The following is a 15965-nucleotide window of genomic DNA, read 5'->3' as shown; positions in this document are numbered from 1 at the left end:
ATTCTTTTAATAAAAGCAGCATGAAATTTTACATTTAGCTCTTTAATTGAGCAATGTACACCATGGTAATGTGGTCAATATCGACAGGAGGAGTAGAAGTATTAATGTCTGTGAAGGTTCTCAGTCATCCAGGTCATCGTAGTCAAAGGATAATACTTCCTTTGACCTAGAAGTATTAATGAAAAATTAATTCTTCACATTGGAAGTGGTTGAGGAACACCCTGTTCAACTTGCCTGTTTTATTAAACTGAGGTTGTCAACATCAAGGCTTTCCTAGCTAATGTGCTAAAATTAGTTTGTTAGCAAGTTCTCACAAACTTCTTCAGACTACCCGACTCCTCCTCTGCATCATCGTATGTCAGCCTGTGGTTAGAAAACGAAAACTAAGGATTCCAGAGTTTCCCGGCACATCAGGTCAGGAGTGGAACCAGGATGTGTTCCTTGTTTTAACATTCACATCATGAGTTGTTCTCCAGGGTCAGACTGTCAGTGGAGATGTAATCTGTGAGAACTTTCAGTCAGAAATGACCTAAAATGCTGTGAGTGCCAACACGCCTGCACACAGTGCATTAACAAAGCAGGAGCTTTTTGGCCACGACACCACTTTTTCACTCACAACCTGCTTCACTTTCCAAATCTGTCTTCTTCTCAGTTCTTTCTCTTCCACAAAATTGCCGTAGGATCCCAACAAAGTAAAACAAGGGTTGTGTTCTGCACTTTGGTCCTTTTCACTTCTAGTTTGCTTTTATTAACTTGCTTTTTACTTTCACTTCCTGGTATTTTTATGCAGTGGATATTTCTTGATTCATTTTAGTTATCACAGTCTAATTGGTTAAATTTAGGATAATATAGTCTGGGTTAAAAAGTTTCCCTTCACAACAGTAAACCTGCTCATTGATAAATGAGGAACTGGAAGTGGCAGATGCCTCTCATAAACTCCATAGACCAGGGTGTGGTTGTGGCTCATCTGTGGAGGGCAGAGGTGGGCTGCTGCAGTCTGCAGAAACACAGAGAGTACTGTGAAAAAGTCCTTTTCCTCTTCCTGACTTCTTTTCTTACATTTTTGTCACATAGAAGTTTCAGATCTTCAAACAAATTTTGAATTAACAAATTAATCCACTAAAAATACATAGGTTCAGTTTTTGGAAGCCACTATATTCCCCATCATATTTAAATGCAGTGTCCTGGGAAAGATATCCCTTTTCTGACTAATTGTGTTTTATGCATGTGGCTAGACAGAGAAGGCTTCTTGGGGGATATTTCCGTTTGTATCTGCACCATCAGCCTCATGATAAAAAGGTCAGGACCCAGGTCAGATTGACTACTTTTTCCTTTCAAATATTTATCTATTGTTATTACGTGCTGCATTGTCTCACTCACAGCATGACTATTATGTAATTTCTTCTGTTTTACTGGCAGTTTGCAACCAATTTAATTAGAGCAGGTAGTACTGCCCTCTAGTGAAAGAGAATGTAATTTTCTGCCTGTTACTCACGCTGATCGCTTAGAGTACCAGGTGGAACCAGATAATCTTCCACGGGACAACTGATCATTTCTCACGGCACACCTATATGTGCCACAGCACAGTGGTTGGAATGCATTGGATTAGAAATGCAACCCTCCTGTCTCCAGACAGCTGACAGCTAAACAACAACAGCTGTTTTAAGCTAACATGTTAGCTAATGTTAGGCTTGAGTATCCTACAAATCTCTCTTTCTCTCTCTGATATAGTTTAATTACAGTCTCACACCATATGAGAGTTTATTCACTAATCATCACAGTCCAAACACTTCAAAGAATGTTTCAATAACAGCAGCTACCAACAGCCAGCTAACAGCAGCTAACAAAGGTTAGAAGCAGCAAAAACAACAGTTTTACCAAAGCAAAAGTTCCATGTATCCTCAACAACACAACTCATTATTGCTGCCATGACTAGATTATCCATTGCCTGATGAGTTTAAAAACCTTTACTTCTGGAAATCAGCCAAAATTAATTAAATGTTTTATTAGTCAGTAGATGCGCATACACTATTAAAAAGGTCAACATAATCATTTAACAGGGCCTGTGGGGTTTTAAAAGGTTTTTTGATCACTGCAAAAGGAATGTACATTTTCCAGTTCAAAAGCAGAGACGTCCACACATTTCTCACAAAGTCTGTAACCCACACAAACCATTCATTCATTCAACTCAAAGCGTGCTCAGGCAGCTCTCTAATCAAAACAAATCTTAAGAGACTGATGCAGAGTGAGACAGAAAGAGCGTGAGGGGCCCTAAATGTGTTGTCAATTAGCTGCAGCAGATCAATAGTATGGAGTGAAAGAAGCAGAAACAGGAGAGATCCTAAGCAAATCAAACAGGTCTGTTGCTTTTATAAGGCCCGTGACGTGAGAACTGGAACTAAATTTTTTATTGTGATTTTCTTTAAGGCTCTTCACAGACTCAGTCAAAAAATAGGTTTATGGAAACAATGAATTGGATTGTGGTGCAAAAAGGCCTTCAGTTCGCTCGTTGCCACATTGTCCCAGATGCTTCCTTTCTCTTCTACTTCCATCTCTTCCTTTGTAACTGCTTTCATTCTAGCCACCATCCACTCCTATATTATGTGTGTAGTTCATTGCCTCCAACATTAAAATGCCCAAACATGTCAGCTTCGATGCGAATTTTGGTAAAACAAAAAAAAAAAAACAAAACAAAACAAAAAAACAAACAAAAAAAGATGGATGCATACAATAATATAATGTTAAAATGCACAATGGCCTGTGCCAATTTTAAGTAAACAAGCTGTGTCTTGAGTAGTATGCAAACTGTCCCCACTGTAAGGATGTTTAGCTTTAACAGTGATTTTTAGAATATTTGAAATATTGTTTCTTTACTCTTTGATTAACCAGAAAGGCTCAAACTGGTCACAAACTAAAAAGGATATAAATCATTGGTTATGCTCTGTGACTTTAAGCAAAGATTAAGGAGGAAAGAATGAAATAAAGTAGTCAAATTTAACATTAAGAAGGTTTAGACAATTTTGGACATGGAAGCTGCTAAGCTTACCTTACTGTAAATGCAAAAGGTCTTTATTTCAGTTTTTCTCTTCTCTTCTTACAGTCTGGTGGACACCGATGGAAATAATCACTCCCAACAGACTCAACTGCCATGAATATAACTGTATGTGTCAGGGGAAATGGGCTGTTTTAACGTCACATTATTGTACTGTAAATGTCTATGATTGTGCATGTGTTTGAGACCTGGATACCAAGACTGAAAACTGCAGCTGCCATTACTCCCCTAATTATTCCTATAGTCAACCAGGCTTCTTCACAGTGTAACACAGTAAAGTTTGATCAGGATCCAGATGGAAGAGAAGAGAAATAAATTGTGTCTGACAGCTGCTCGACTGAAATTATGTTAGAAAGCGTGAATGAAAAAAGAAATTTGGACAGAGACAAAGACAGACGTGGATGTAGGAATTACCACCTGGACAAGCGATCAACTGACACATAATTAGGAAGATAAAGACTAAGGCAGTAGATACAGTCCAACCACAACACTCATCGGGTGACATTCAGAAGTGTTTTTGGGTTCAAGTTTCCAGATGTATCAGTTAAGAAACACACCTGATAAAAACCTAATCCTGTGATGTGAGCCAAAGTCAAATGTGAGTAATTTGTCCTTAACAAATCAAAGTCTGTGAGGTGTGACATTTTGATATTTTTTGGCATACATTTATTTGACTTTGGGTTCAACTCTCCATAAATTTTTACTAGTGAAGCCTTTTTCTCTCTCGCGCGCACGCTTTCAAAGTTGGTAAAACTAAATTATTTTTTTTATCAATTTCTCAAGCACAGTCTGACTTTAATCAGCGGATTTATTTTTTTTATATCTATGTATATCAAAAAATCAGGTTTCTGTATGTACAGTTATATATGACCATCAGTCTTCACTGCTGATGATACTGACAATAATGTCTGAAAGAAAAATGTTAATGTTCAAGAGGACATGTAAGTATTATTTGACAGGGATACAGTTATGTATTCTTTCTTGTACATGTTCTGCTTTATTGTCATTTACAAAATATAAAATTAAAGTAATGAAAACAAGAACAAGGCAGAACTGAAGTAAAAAAAAACATAATTGAAACTCGTAATATTCATCATCGTTATCAGGATATCTTACACTTAGAAAAATATAAGTGATTAAACAAGGAAACAAACAAGTTTTAGAAAGAAATGAGTGAAATCAGCGACTGTCCCTTATCTTGACATACAGAGCTGCCTGTATCATAGCAGATCTACAACTGCCATGGGTTAGTGCGTTTTAAGGACCTCTGGATGTTGGGCAAATGTAACTTTATGATATTACAAAAGCTTAGTTTTCTTTTTACATTGTTCTTTTTTCTTTATTGTTTACTATTTATAAACAAGTCACATCTAAAAGAGAAAAACAGCAAAGTAATTTTACATGTTAAGGAACTGAAATGTTAATTGAATGAAATACGAAGAACATCTGTGGTGATCAGTTTATCAAACCTGTTTCAACCACAGTGATTTAATTAATGTCACATAAGGTCACAGAGCCTGTTTTAAACCAGAATGCTGGGAAGAGCGGCTCTGTGAATTTTGCATGGAAGGTGTGTATGAGGCTCAGCTTTTCTGATGAAACACTGTAATAACTCAGAATTCCACCTTCCCAATCCAAGAACACTGCTATTTTTTTACTGGAAGGTAATTCCAGCTGTGTTGATGTCTTCCCATGCAAGGCAGTGCATTTAGTCCTAGAGCAGGACAGAGCCCAGGACATCTCATTGCATCCAAGGCCACCACTACTATCCCAATTTCTACCCACTCTTTTGTATGCTGCAGCAATGCAGACCGTCCCACTCCATTCCACTTCCCAGTAGCAGAGACCTTTCAGTCCCTCGACGCAAAACACCTGAGACCTCTTGAACCTGTCTTCATTTTCAGGTCGTGCAGGTTTCTCCTCTACCTTCTTTACAGTTTTTACTTTTCTGTCTCCTTCTAGGACAAGCCTTTTGCTTGCCGTAGTTTCATCAAACTTCAGTTCTACACCATCTGAGAAAGACAACGCAAGAATTTGATATCTTTGTGTACTGGAGAGACCACAAAATATAAATACATAAAAAAAATACAAGCAAAACAACAAATCAAAACAACATTAGCAGGTATAGCAAATTATAATTAGTGATTTTGATTTCAAAAATGAGCAACTGGAGCTTTAACTTGGTGACTACTTGACAAAACACTGAAGATCAGAGACCAACTTACACTTCTTTATCCCCGGCTTTAACCGATGCTCTCCACCATGGTCCAAACTGTACAAGATTTTATTTTATATATAGTATTAGGTATAGTAAGGTAGGGTGAGGAAGTAGTGCAGCAATAATTTTCAAACAGAGTGGAAAAAATATGACTTCAAATTTAATTTATGTTATAAATGAAACATTGACTTTTTATTTCAGGTTCTGTTATAATTTTGCTTTAAAGTTGACGTAGGCTCAGAAAAAGATCCTTCTATATTATTAGAAATAAATGCCTTTTATTTCTATATACTATATTAACAATTATATTTATAACTTACAGCAGTGTCTTCAGCTTCATATTTGGATCTTCCTTTATAACAGTGAGTTGTGTGTTCCCATGGTCTCCTGGGTGATTATAACTCAGATCCAGATGTTTCAGGAGGGAGGCTGCATTCGATTTGAGAGATGAGGCCAAGAAAGAGCAGCCTGTCTCTGTTACCTGACAACCAGACAATCTGCAGAACACACAGAGATAAATTATTTTGATGGTCTTTCTGACTTTTTGATAAAGGTTTGAAACACTCAAAAAACGATTCAATAAACACATGACACATTAATGTCTTTAATAAGATGATCATATCACCTTCTCTTTAACATCAAGTTGCTGCAGTGAATGTATTTACATAAAACATTTGAATGCTGTGATTACCCTGCTTAGGTAAACTTGACAAAATTTTCACAGAAATGTCATGTCCTATTTACATAAAGTATGAGGCCAGGTAGACCATTTAATTGGTTTCTATATTCAGAAACCCCCCTTCATCCCCCTTTAGTCTGGGCTTAGGATATAATGGTAATGGAAAGCAATCATGTTGTTGAGGTACAGCTTTTCTGCACACTTTGACTAAAGTGTAAAAAAATATTTGTCTCTAATAAAATTCATATGTGGCTAAAAACAGTCTAGCGTCTCAGCAACCTAACAGTCTGTTATACTTTGTACCATATGGAAACCTTTTAACTTTCTAACAAGAAAAGACAACAAAACCCTCTTTGGCAGTCTGATTTATGCACACTTACTTCAGAATCTCCAGTTTGCAGTGTGAACTCTTCAGGCCTTCTGCAAGATGCTGCACACCCACATCAAGCAAATCATTATGGCTAAAGTTCAGCTCCAAAAGGTTTGAGAATGCAGAGCTTAGGACTGAGGATGTCAGACCACTGCAGGCTTTTTCAGAGAGCTCACACCAAGTCAGCCTGTGAAAATGAGACATACAGCAAAGTGCTATGAACTGTTACTTTGCACTAGTATGTTCAAGTAACTAAAAGACCAGTGTATACAGTTATATAAATTAGTTGTTGGACAGAACATAATTTTTATAGCTCTACCTCTGTGCACCACCACATTGGAATTTAAATAGAACAATTAAGACGATGAGGGTTTCCACTTAGATTCAAGGAGATCTACAAAAATTTTTCATTTACTTTAGAAATTACAGACACTTTTAAACATAGTCCGCCATTTTCAGAGGCTTTGAATTAATATCACAAATATCCCATTTATTTGCCTTAAAAAAAATCTAGCATGTCAGGACTCACCGTCGGAAACACCATCTGATCAGTTTTCCAGTGTTTGGCTGCAAACTTCCGAATTCATCCTGTGACTTACATCAGCAATCACATAATAATAATAATAATAATAATAATAATAATAATAATAATAATAATAATAATAATAATAATAATAATAATAATGTATACTTTATTGATCCCCGTGGGGAAATTGCTCTCTCTGCATTTGACCCATTCACTCAGTGAAGCAGTGGGCACCCAGTAAGCAGGCGCACCAGGGAGCAGTGTGTAGGGATGGTACCTTGCTCAGAGGTAGGCTACCTCAGGGTAGCCCTTCAGTGGATTCGAACCCCCGACCTTTGGCGACCACTCTACCTACTGAGCTATCCCTGCCCACATCATCAATAAATGCCAGTGGCACATTTCCACTGTTATGAAGTAACAAGGGAACATGACTCACCTGACCATGAAACTGCTTGTCAGTCAATTATCCAATTACTGAAAATAGGTGACTTTCCACAAAGTTATCTGTAACTACTGAATAGTGAATGTCAAGTTGTTCTTAAACCCTCTGAATTAACCTCCTAAGACCCGAACTCTTTCATGGCATGCATTTTTAATTTTTCTTTGCTATTTGGGCTGAGTGGGACCTGATGAATGTAAAAACAAAGAATTACCAGATTTTTATTTTTACCTAATTTTTGTTTCTGAGAAAAATGAGATCAACATATGAGGACATTCGTTTTAGATTTTGATAGAACAGTAGCAGTATAATGTCATTGTAAGTGGATATCAGGCCCTTGTAGAGTAAATTTAGGTATTTTGGTCTAGACTACCCAAAATGTGATGTCCACATATGTGGACGCCAGGTCCTAGAAGGTTAAAGCAGAAAGTTTGAAATTCAAACTTGATAAATGACACTGAATTGACTGAATCTCCCACTAAACTCACTGGAGTTCTCCTTCTCTGTGAAAGCTGTTTAGATAGTTAAACTTTGTGTACACTGAATTACAAAAGTAATTATTCAAAAGTACTTACAAGGTAGTTTTTGAGACTTTGACCACTGGCAACATTCCCAGAAGAACTTTCTCTGATTTCCGATACTTTTTCAGATCAAACACATCGAGTTTCTCGTCTGACGTCAACAGCACAAACGTCAGAGCAGACCACTGACCAGCAGAGTAATCTTCAAAATTCTGTTTTCCTGATCGCAGTTGCTCTTTGATGTCTTTCACAAGAGAGTGATCATTAAGCTCATTCAAACAGTAAAAAAGGTTGAGGTTTTTATCTGCATCACTGATGTCTTCATTGATCTTCTTTTTGATGTACTCAGCTGTCTCCTTGTTGGTCTCCTTGTTATTTTTTTTGTCGTCTATCAGCAGCTCTTTCAGATGTTTCTGATTGGTCTCCAGTGAGAGGCCGAGCAGAAAGCGGAGAAACAGATCCCAGTCTCCATGTTTACTATCTAAAGCTTTGTCCACTGCCTTCTTGTAGAAGTCAGATGCCGGCAAATCTGAAACCACTGAAGGAGGTGGGGTAAGCAGATTTTCACTTTTGTTATTAAAGATGTAAAACACATAGAAAGCTGCCATGAACTCCTGAATGCTCAAATGGACAAAGCAAAACAGTTTCTGTGGGTACATTGAAGGACCTTCTCTCTCGATCTGAGTCAATATCCCAGAAAAAACAGCAGCTTTTGTGATGTCAGTACCACACTCTGTCAGGTTTTCTTCAGTAAAGAGAAAGTTTCTTTTAACAAGCTCCTCAAAAGCTAGTTTGCCCAAAGATATAATGGTTTCCTTGTTTCTTTCATTCCAGCATTTATCTATCTCACAGCTTTCACCTGTCTTGTCTTCATTATACTTTCTGTTAGCCTGTCTGCACTCAATCAAAAGAAAGTATGTGTACATGTCAGTCAGAGTCTTGGGCATTTCATCATCTTGGTTTGTGGTCACATATTCCTCCAGGACCTTTGCAGTGATCCAACAGAAAACTGGTATGTGACACATGATATAAAGGCTCCTTGATTTCTTCACATGGGTGAGGATTTTTTCAGCCAGATCCACATTAAACCTCTTCCTGAAGTACTCTTCTTTTTGCTCATCATTGAATCCTCGCACCTCTGTGACCCGGTCAACTTTATCAGCAGGAATACGGTTCGACGCTGCAGGTCGGGAGGTGATCCAGATCTGAGCTTTAGGAAGCAGATTTCCATGGATGAGGTTGGTCAGCAGAATATTGACTGATGTTGGCTCTCTCACATCGGTGCATTTATTACTTTCACTGAAGTCAAGATCAAGGCGACATTCATCAAAGCCATCCAGAACAACCAGAATGTTGTACTTGTCATAGTCGGTTATTTCTGAGGTCTTCATAGCTGGAAAGAACTGATGAATAAGATCCTCAAAACTGAGTTGTTCCTCTCTTCTCAAATTAAGCTCTCGGAAAGGAAGTGGAAACATGTAATAAATGTTTTGAACTGCGTTACCCTCAGCCCAGTCCAGCATGTACTTCATTGATGCGATAGTTTTTCCTATGCCTGCCACTCCAATTGTCATCACAGTTTTTATATGTTTATTTTCAACAGATGTGAAGATCTCATTATATTTAATTACTGTTTCTTGTTTAACTGGTTTGAACTTCGCACTTTCAACCAGTCTGGTCTCTGGGTGCTCATTGACTTCTCCACTCTGCCCCTCTATGATGTAGAGCTCTGTGTAGATCTCATTCAGGACAGCAGAGGTTTTTTGCCTGTCGATGCCCTCAGACACACGAGTAAACTGCTCCTTCAGTTGAGACTTGAGTTTGTGTTGGCTTCTAATATCAGGCTTCTCTGTAAGAAAACATTAGAAACAGAAATTACACAAGTATACATTGTGCACATTTATCTTGCTTTTAGCAATAACAAATTATTTATCATATAAATATTTACTATATTTGTCTTTTATGAAATTTTTTTTTAAATATTTTGACTCTTTTTTGGTGTAAAACACTAGCATAAGTACTACAAAAATGCTCAACTATATCTAATTGCAGTTGCTGCAATGATAATCTTACCTCGTATTTCTGTCACCCTGTCAACAATTTTTTCAACATTCAGCTGATCACCAGCTGAAGGTCGGGACGTTATCCACACTAGAGCTGAAGGAAGCAGGTTCCCTTTGATGAGGTTGGTCAACAGCACGTCCACTGAGGCTGGTTCACTGATATCAGACAAGGTGGTGTTGTTGTCAAAGTCAAGTGGAAGCTGAGATTTGTCAAATCCATCCAAGATAATTAAAACTGGGAATTGTGAAAAGTTAGTAATCACAAATTCTTTGGTTTCTCTGAAGAAATTATCAAGAAGACCCACTAAGCTAAATTTCATATCTTTAATCTGATTAATCTCACTGAGTGGAAATATTCCTAGTTCATTTTTTTTTGCTTTACCAAAAAAAGCTTTTGTTCTGTCTGCAACCCAAGTGAAAGATGAAGGGTTTTTCTTTTCCGCCCACTGTTTTATAAATTTCTGTACGTGGAAGGATTTTCCAATATCAGCCTCTCCAAGAGTCAGCACAGTTCTGATTTTTTTCCCATTCTTGTCTTTAAAGATGTCAGAGGTTGCCTCCACTTTTACCACAGTCTGTTTCTTTTTCTGTTCATCAGTGCCCTCTGCAGTGCTGTCTTCTCTCATGATGTGTTCTGTGGTTTTCTGGTTAGGATGATCGGTGTCTTCAATCAGAGTGATTTCTGTACGAAGTCTTTCACGCATATGTGTCACCACCTTCATCCATCGCTTTGACGTCTCTAAAAGAAAAAAAGATAAATGTACCGTGAACAACATCAATTACTAATTTATTTTTAATTGTCTTTAAATGTGGAAACCAGTGTGTTGTCTCTTACCTTGACATTTTGTAACTTTCTGGATATAATCAGATGGAATCTTATCGACTCCTGAGGGTTGAGAGATGATCCAGAGATGAGCAGAAGGAAGCAAAGTCCCTTTGACTAGGTTTGTTAGCAGCTCATCCATTGTGGCCTGTGCCTTCATGTCAGTCAGGTTATTGTTGTTTATAAAATCCAGAGGAAATGTGCATTCTTCCAGGCCATCCAGAATAAAAAGTATTTTAAACTTGTCATAGGAGAGATGTCCTCGTAGTTTAATATCACTGAAGTAATCATTCAGCAGTTCTTCCATACTCTGAACTTGGTCTCTTCTTTTATTCAGCTCACTGAACTGGAATGAAACTATAATGTCTATGTTTTTGTTGGTCTTCTTTTTTGCCCACTTAATCATGAACATCTTTGTTTGAAATGTTTTTCCAACACCAGCCATTCCTTTTGTTAGCACTGTTCGCACATTAAACATATCTTTGTAGTCGGGTTGCACTAGTTCTTCTTTTTCTTCCTTTTGTGCTGTGTCTGTTCATTATTCTCTGCAGTGCTGTCTTCTCTTATGATGTGTTCTGTGTTTTTCTGGTTAGGATAATTGATGTTTTCAATCAAAGTGTTTTCTCTAAGAAGACTTTTGCGCAGATGTGTCACCAGCTTTGTCCATTGCTTTGAGGTCTCTGAAAAAACAGAAAAATATAAAAAGATGTACCATGAATTGTTGTACTAATATGTACAAATATGAGTTTTGTAAATAAATACAATGACATGTCATTCTTTCTTAGTGTGATACCTTCTCAGAGGAAAGAAAATAGCAGTAGTATGTTGAATAAAGTACAAATATCCTGTGTTCTAAAATATTCTTCTGTTGACAGCGCTGACTTAAGAAGGATTTCTGTGTTAATGATGTTGTAAGAGTCATCCTCACCACTGAGATCACTCTTCACAGAAGCATTGCTGTTGTCAGTTGATCTAGTTGAGCTTCAAGGCAGAGAAGACATTTCTAATTAATATTTTGTTTGTCAGCACAGCAAAATAAATAAACTGACATTTCACTTTGGCAATTTATCATATTGTCTCCATTTCCTTTTATTCTTTTACAGTTATAACAGTAGGCTCACCCATACCTTTCCCTGCTTTTACTCAACATTTAGATTCAGAAGGTTTAATAGTATTAAACATTGTATTCCTGTTCAGCTTTATGGTAAACTTCAATGTCAAACATTTATAAATATCGAACCTTCTCGGTACCTCTGAAGCTTTTTGTAGCTTTCTGTCCAGTATCCTCTGTTCTGATTGAATTTTTAATATCACATACTACTGCATGTACTAAGAATGCATGGAGCTGACCTGAAAACAGGTCAGCTCCATGCATAAGAAATAAAAGAAATAAAAAACATAAGAAATAAAAAACTAATAATGACTGTTATTTCATGACTGTGGTGGGAAATTGGATTTTCTAAAAAAATAAAATAAAATAAAATAAAACAATCCACTATTAAATCAAGCCATTACACATATAATTATTACTGGCCATTTTTTTAAAGAAGGTGTGATCCAAGAGGCACCTGTCTAAGAGGGTCTAGATACAGATCCTGCCTGTCCTCTATCCTCTGTCATTCCTAACCGTGCATGATCCCCTGCTAATGATCAAACCCTCATGACGATCCTTTGAATAACCTATAAAAGTATTAAAAATTACCACTAAATAACAAATATTAGAACATTACTCATCAGCTGTTGGACTTTCAACATCACACTTAAATATCTTAAATGTCTAAATATACTCTGAATTTGGTTCCCTTTAGATCCTCAAACTAACATCAAAGATTTTCAGTTAAAGGAAACCTCAAAATTAAGTAAAACAATAAGTCATTAATTAATCAAACCAAATGCCCTCTCATTATGATGAAAAAAATATTTTATAATTTAAAAACAAGTCCTATCTAACTAATATAGAACATACATGTTTTCGTGTCACCAATGATCATTACTACCATTTAAATGAATATCAATTATATTTAGCCATCAGAATTACTGTCTGAAGGCCAAGAAAGATGCCCAATGAATTTATTTTATCAAGTGGATCATCACGACCTTGCCGTATTGGTCCATTTGATTGACGTTTGTTGTTATTATTTTATTTTATTTTATTTTATTTTAAAATTGAGGCACAGGTGGCCAGAAGGGGACAGAGAGGGAATACCTCCCCTGCACCCTGGTGACACCCCTGCACCCAAGGCCCTGTATGTGTGGGTGGGTGTGGTGGAGCGGGAAGAGGGAGGCAGTTGGGGATGGGGAGGGAAGGAAGGGAGGGGCAACGGGCCAGCCCCCCCCCCCCCCCCCCCCCCCCGCTGACCCCAGTAGGCACCCCCATTCACTGGAATCAACCAAGGCCAGGGGGCCCAGGCCCATCCGGACCCGGGCCCACGGCAGCAGCACCGCCAAGCCCTACAGAACCTGGGGCGGCCCGTCTGACCCCACCGCCACTTGAAGAGGCCCCCAGTTTGGCCAATGCACCAGAGGCCCCCCACGCCAGGGCTGAGGCCCCGTGCACTCACCCGCCCACAACCTTGGCAACACACCATCCAGGACCCAAGCCCCCAAGGCCCAGCCAGAGCCCCAGCACAGAGGCGAAGCACCCCCAGAACCCCAAGCCCCCATGCCTGAGCTGGGCTTTGCTCAACCCAACAGGAAGTCAATGCGCAGTCAATGCCGCATCCCATGTTAAAGTTCCATAATAGGAATGACTTCAGTTTCAGCTGTCTGCGTCCACAATGGAGTATAGTGAAGAATTTTCAGGTACCTGTACTTTATTTGAAACTTTTTAGTTTTAGTCCTAACATCTTTACATAAATATTTGTTTTTATTACCAAGTTCCTTTTAAAAACAGGCTTGTTATTTTAGATTTAACACGTTATTCATTTACTTAACAGTACGCCTTCACACTGATTTGAGGCTAAATGGAGGGAACAATAACACATAAAAGACAACCCTATTGCTTTATCAATCAACGCTTATTGAATACAAAGAGATGAGGTAAAAACATATATATAATTTCTACTGCTATACTCAAGGGTTAAAGTGGGCTGGTGCTGTCCAAAAAAGTGATTGCTGATGTTTATGTGCTATTTTTATGCTTGCTGTAGGTATTACAGGTACTGCGACGCAGTGGTTTTATATCATATCTATCTAGTAGACTCCAATTTGTTCATGTAAATGGAGAGTCTTCTTCATACACTGAGGTTAATTACGGAGTTCCGCAGGGTTCAGTGCTAGAACCAATTCTGTTTACATTATACATGCTTCCCTTAGGCAGTATCATCAGAAGACATAGTATACAGTTTCACTGCTATGCTGATGACACCCAGCTCTATCTATTTATGAAGCCAGATAACACACACCAATTAGTTAAACTGCAGAAATGTCTTAAGACATAAAGACCTGGATGGCCGCTAACCTTCTGCTCCTTAATTCAGATAAAACTGAAGTTATTGTACTTCTGCCCTGAAAATTTTAGAAATATGGTATCTAACCAGATTCTTACTCTGGATGGCATTACCTTGGCCTTCAGTAACACTGTGATGAACCTTGGAGTGAGTTTTGACCAAGATATGTCCTTCAATGCACATATTAAACAAATGTGTAGGACTGCCTTCTTCCATTTGCACAACATCTCTAAAGTTAGAAATATCCTGTCTTAGAGCGACGCTGAAAAACTAGTTCATGCATTTATTACTTCCAGAATGGACTACTGTAATTCATTATTATCAGGATGTCCTTAAAAACTCCCTGAAAAGTCTTCAATTAATCGAAAATGCTGCAGCAAGAGTACTGACAGGGACTAGAAAGAGCATATTTCTCCTGTATTGGCTTCCCTTCATTGGCTCCCTGTTAAATCCAGGAATCCAGAATTGAATACAAAATCCTGCTCCTTACATACAAGATCTTAAATAATCAGGCCCCATCTTATCTTAATGACCTTGTAGTACCGTATAACCCCATTAGAGCACTTGTATTGTATCTTTATTGCCCTATTCAGGTCGACTTCTTTTTTGCTGACAATGGTACATGCTTATCAGAAAGTTAAAATCCAGAATATTCTAAAAATATATTGTTGACTAAGATTACTGCAGTGATGTACTTAAAGTTTTTATCAGATTTACTAATGACAGAGGAGTTTATAATAACATTTTCTTACTTGTTTAATAGATATTTAATTCCAGAGTATCTTACCTTGGTTTATTATCACTGAAGTCTGGGGGTTCCCCTTTGGACATGTCACTTCTCGTGGAAACAGGTCTTTGGTGCTCATGTGGACTTCAATAAGGATCAGAAAATGTCTTAATTAGACAAATCTTAAAGGTGCATCTGTAACTTCTGTTTACCCATTCAAACAGCAATTTCAATTATCAACAGAACAGGATGCCCAACAGTAACTATTTGATGTTAAGCGGCAGAAATATATTTAAGTGCTTTGCTGAAAAAGATACTGAACACAGCATGCTAACCAGCTGTCTCTGTCCCATCACTATTCATTTCAAGACCGGACTGATAACTGATGTAGTGTCAAGTCTACCCTCAATGTCTTCAATCTTCTCAATAACCAACATAATTGGATGTTATGAGCAGGCCTCAGCATCATCTGAGGTCACTTACAGATTCTGTAAATTGTTTGTGAGGAGATGGAAATGTGACGTAACACCAACGCTGTTATCAACAGAACAGGATGCCCAGCAGTAACTATTTGATGTTAAGTTTGATGTTATGACCAGGCCTCAGTTTCACCTGAGTCCAGTGATAGATTTTGTAAATTGTGTGTGAGGAGATGGAAATGTGGCGTAACACCAAGGCTCCATATTAGGCTTTAAGGAAAGCTTTAGCTCACTGCAAACCTTTTTAATGTGCAAATGCTATTGGGTTAACGATAGAAGAGCTGAGGCAGCTCGTAGAAGAAGAAGCTGGGTCAGAGTGGTCTGTTGGCGAATATGGCAGAAAGACAACCACACATTCACATCCATAGGCATGGCCAATTCTGAATCACAATCTAACCTAAGAAGCTTGCCATTGGAATGTGGGGAAAAAACAGGAGTACCTAGAGAAAACCCACAAAGCCACAATAAAACATAGAAATTCGAAAGGAAAACCCAGGAAACCAGAAAGTTCAAACCAGGAACCTTCTCAGGTTTCCCTTGGACATGATCTTTGAGTCTCAAATGACACATGTTTTACAAAGCTACATGAGGATTTTAATGTTTGTTTCACAAGAAAAAT

At 38.0% G+C, this 15965-nt stretch overlaps 1 protein-coding gene across 1 annotated transcript; it reads right to left on the bottom strand.

The window, feature by feature from the left end:
* Positions 1 to 3101: 3101 nt before the first annotated feature.
* On the bottom strand, positions 3102 to 10833 carry LOC308406606 (NACHT, LRR and PYD domains-containing protein 3-like; the record flags this gene model as incomplete). Its single annotated transcript, XM_080897686.1, has 8 exons — positions 3102 to 5064; positions 5278 to 5324; positions 5591 to 5767; positions 6330 to 6506; positions 7860 to 9660; positions 9879 to 10068; positions 10336 to 10607; positions 10704 to 10833. 8 exons carry the CDS (start codon positions 10831 to 10833, stop codon positions 4541 to 4543), a joined length of 3318 nt encoding a protein of 1105 aa, XP_080753812.1. The 3' UTR covers positions 3102 to 4540.
* Between the last annotated feature and the right edge of the window lie 5132 nt (positions 10834 to 15965).

This window comes from Rhamphochromis sp. 'chilingali', assembly GCF_963969265.1.
Source record: "Rhamphochromis sp. 'chilingali' genome assembly, chromosome: 12".
NCBI classification, from domain to species: domain Eukaryota; kingdom Metazoa; phylum Chordata; class Actinopteri; order Cichliformes; family Cichlidae; genus Rhamphochromis; species Rhamphochromis sp. 'chilingali'.
The sequence above is the reverse complement of the archived record's forward strand: the minus strand, read 5'-3'. Positions and strand labels throughout refer to the sequence as shown.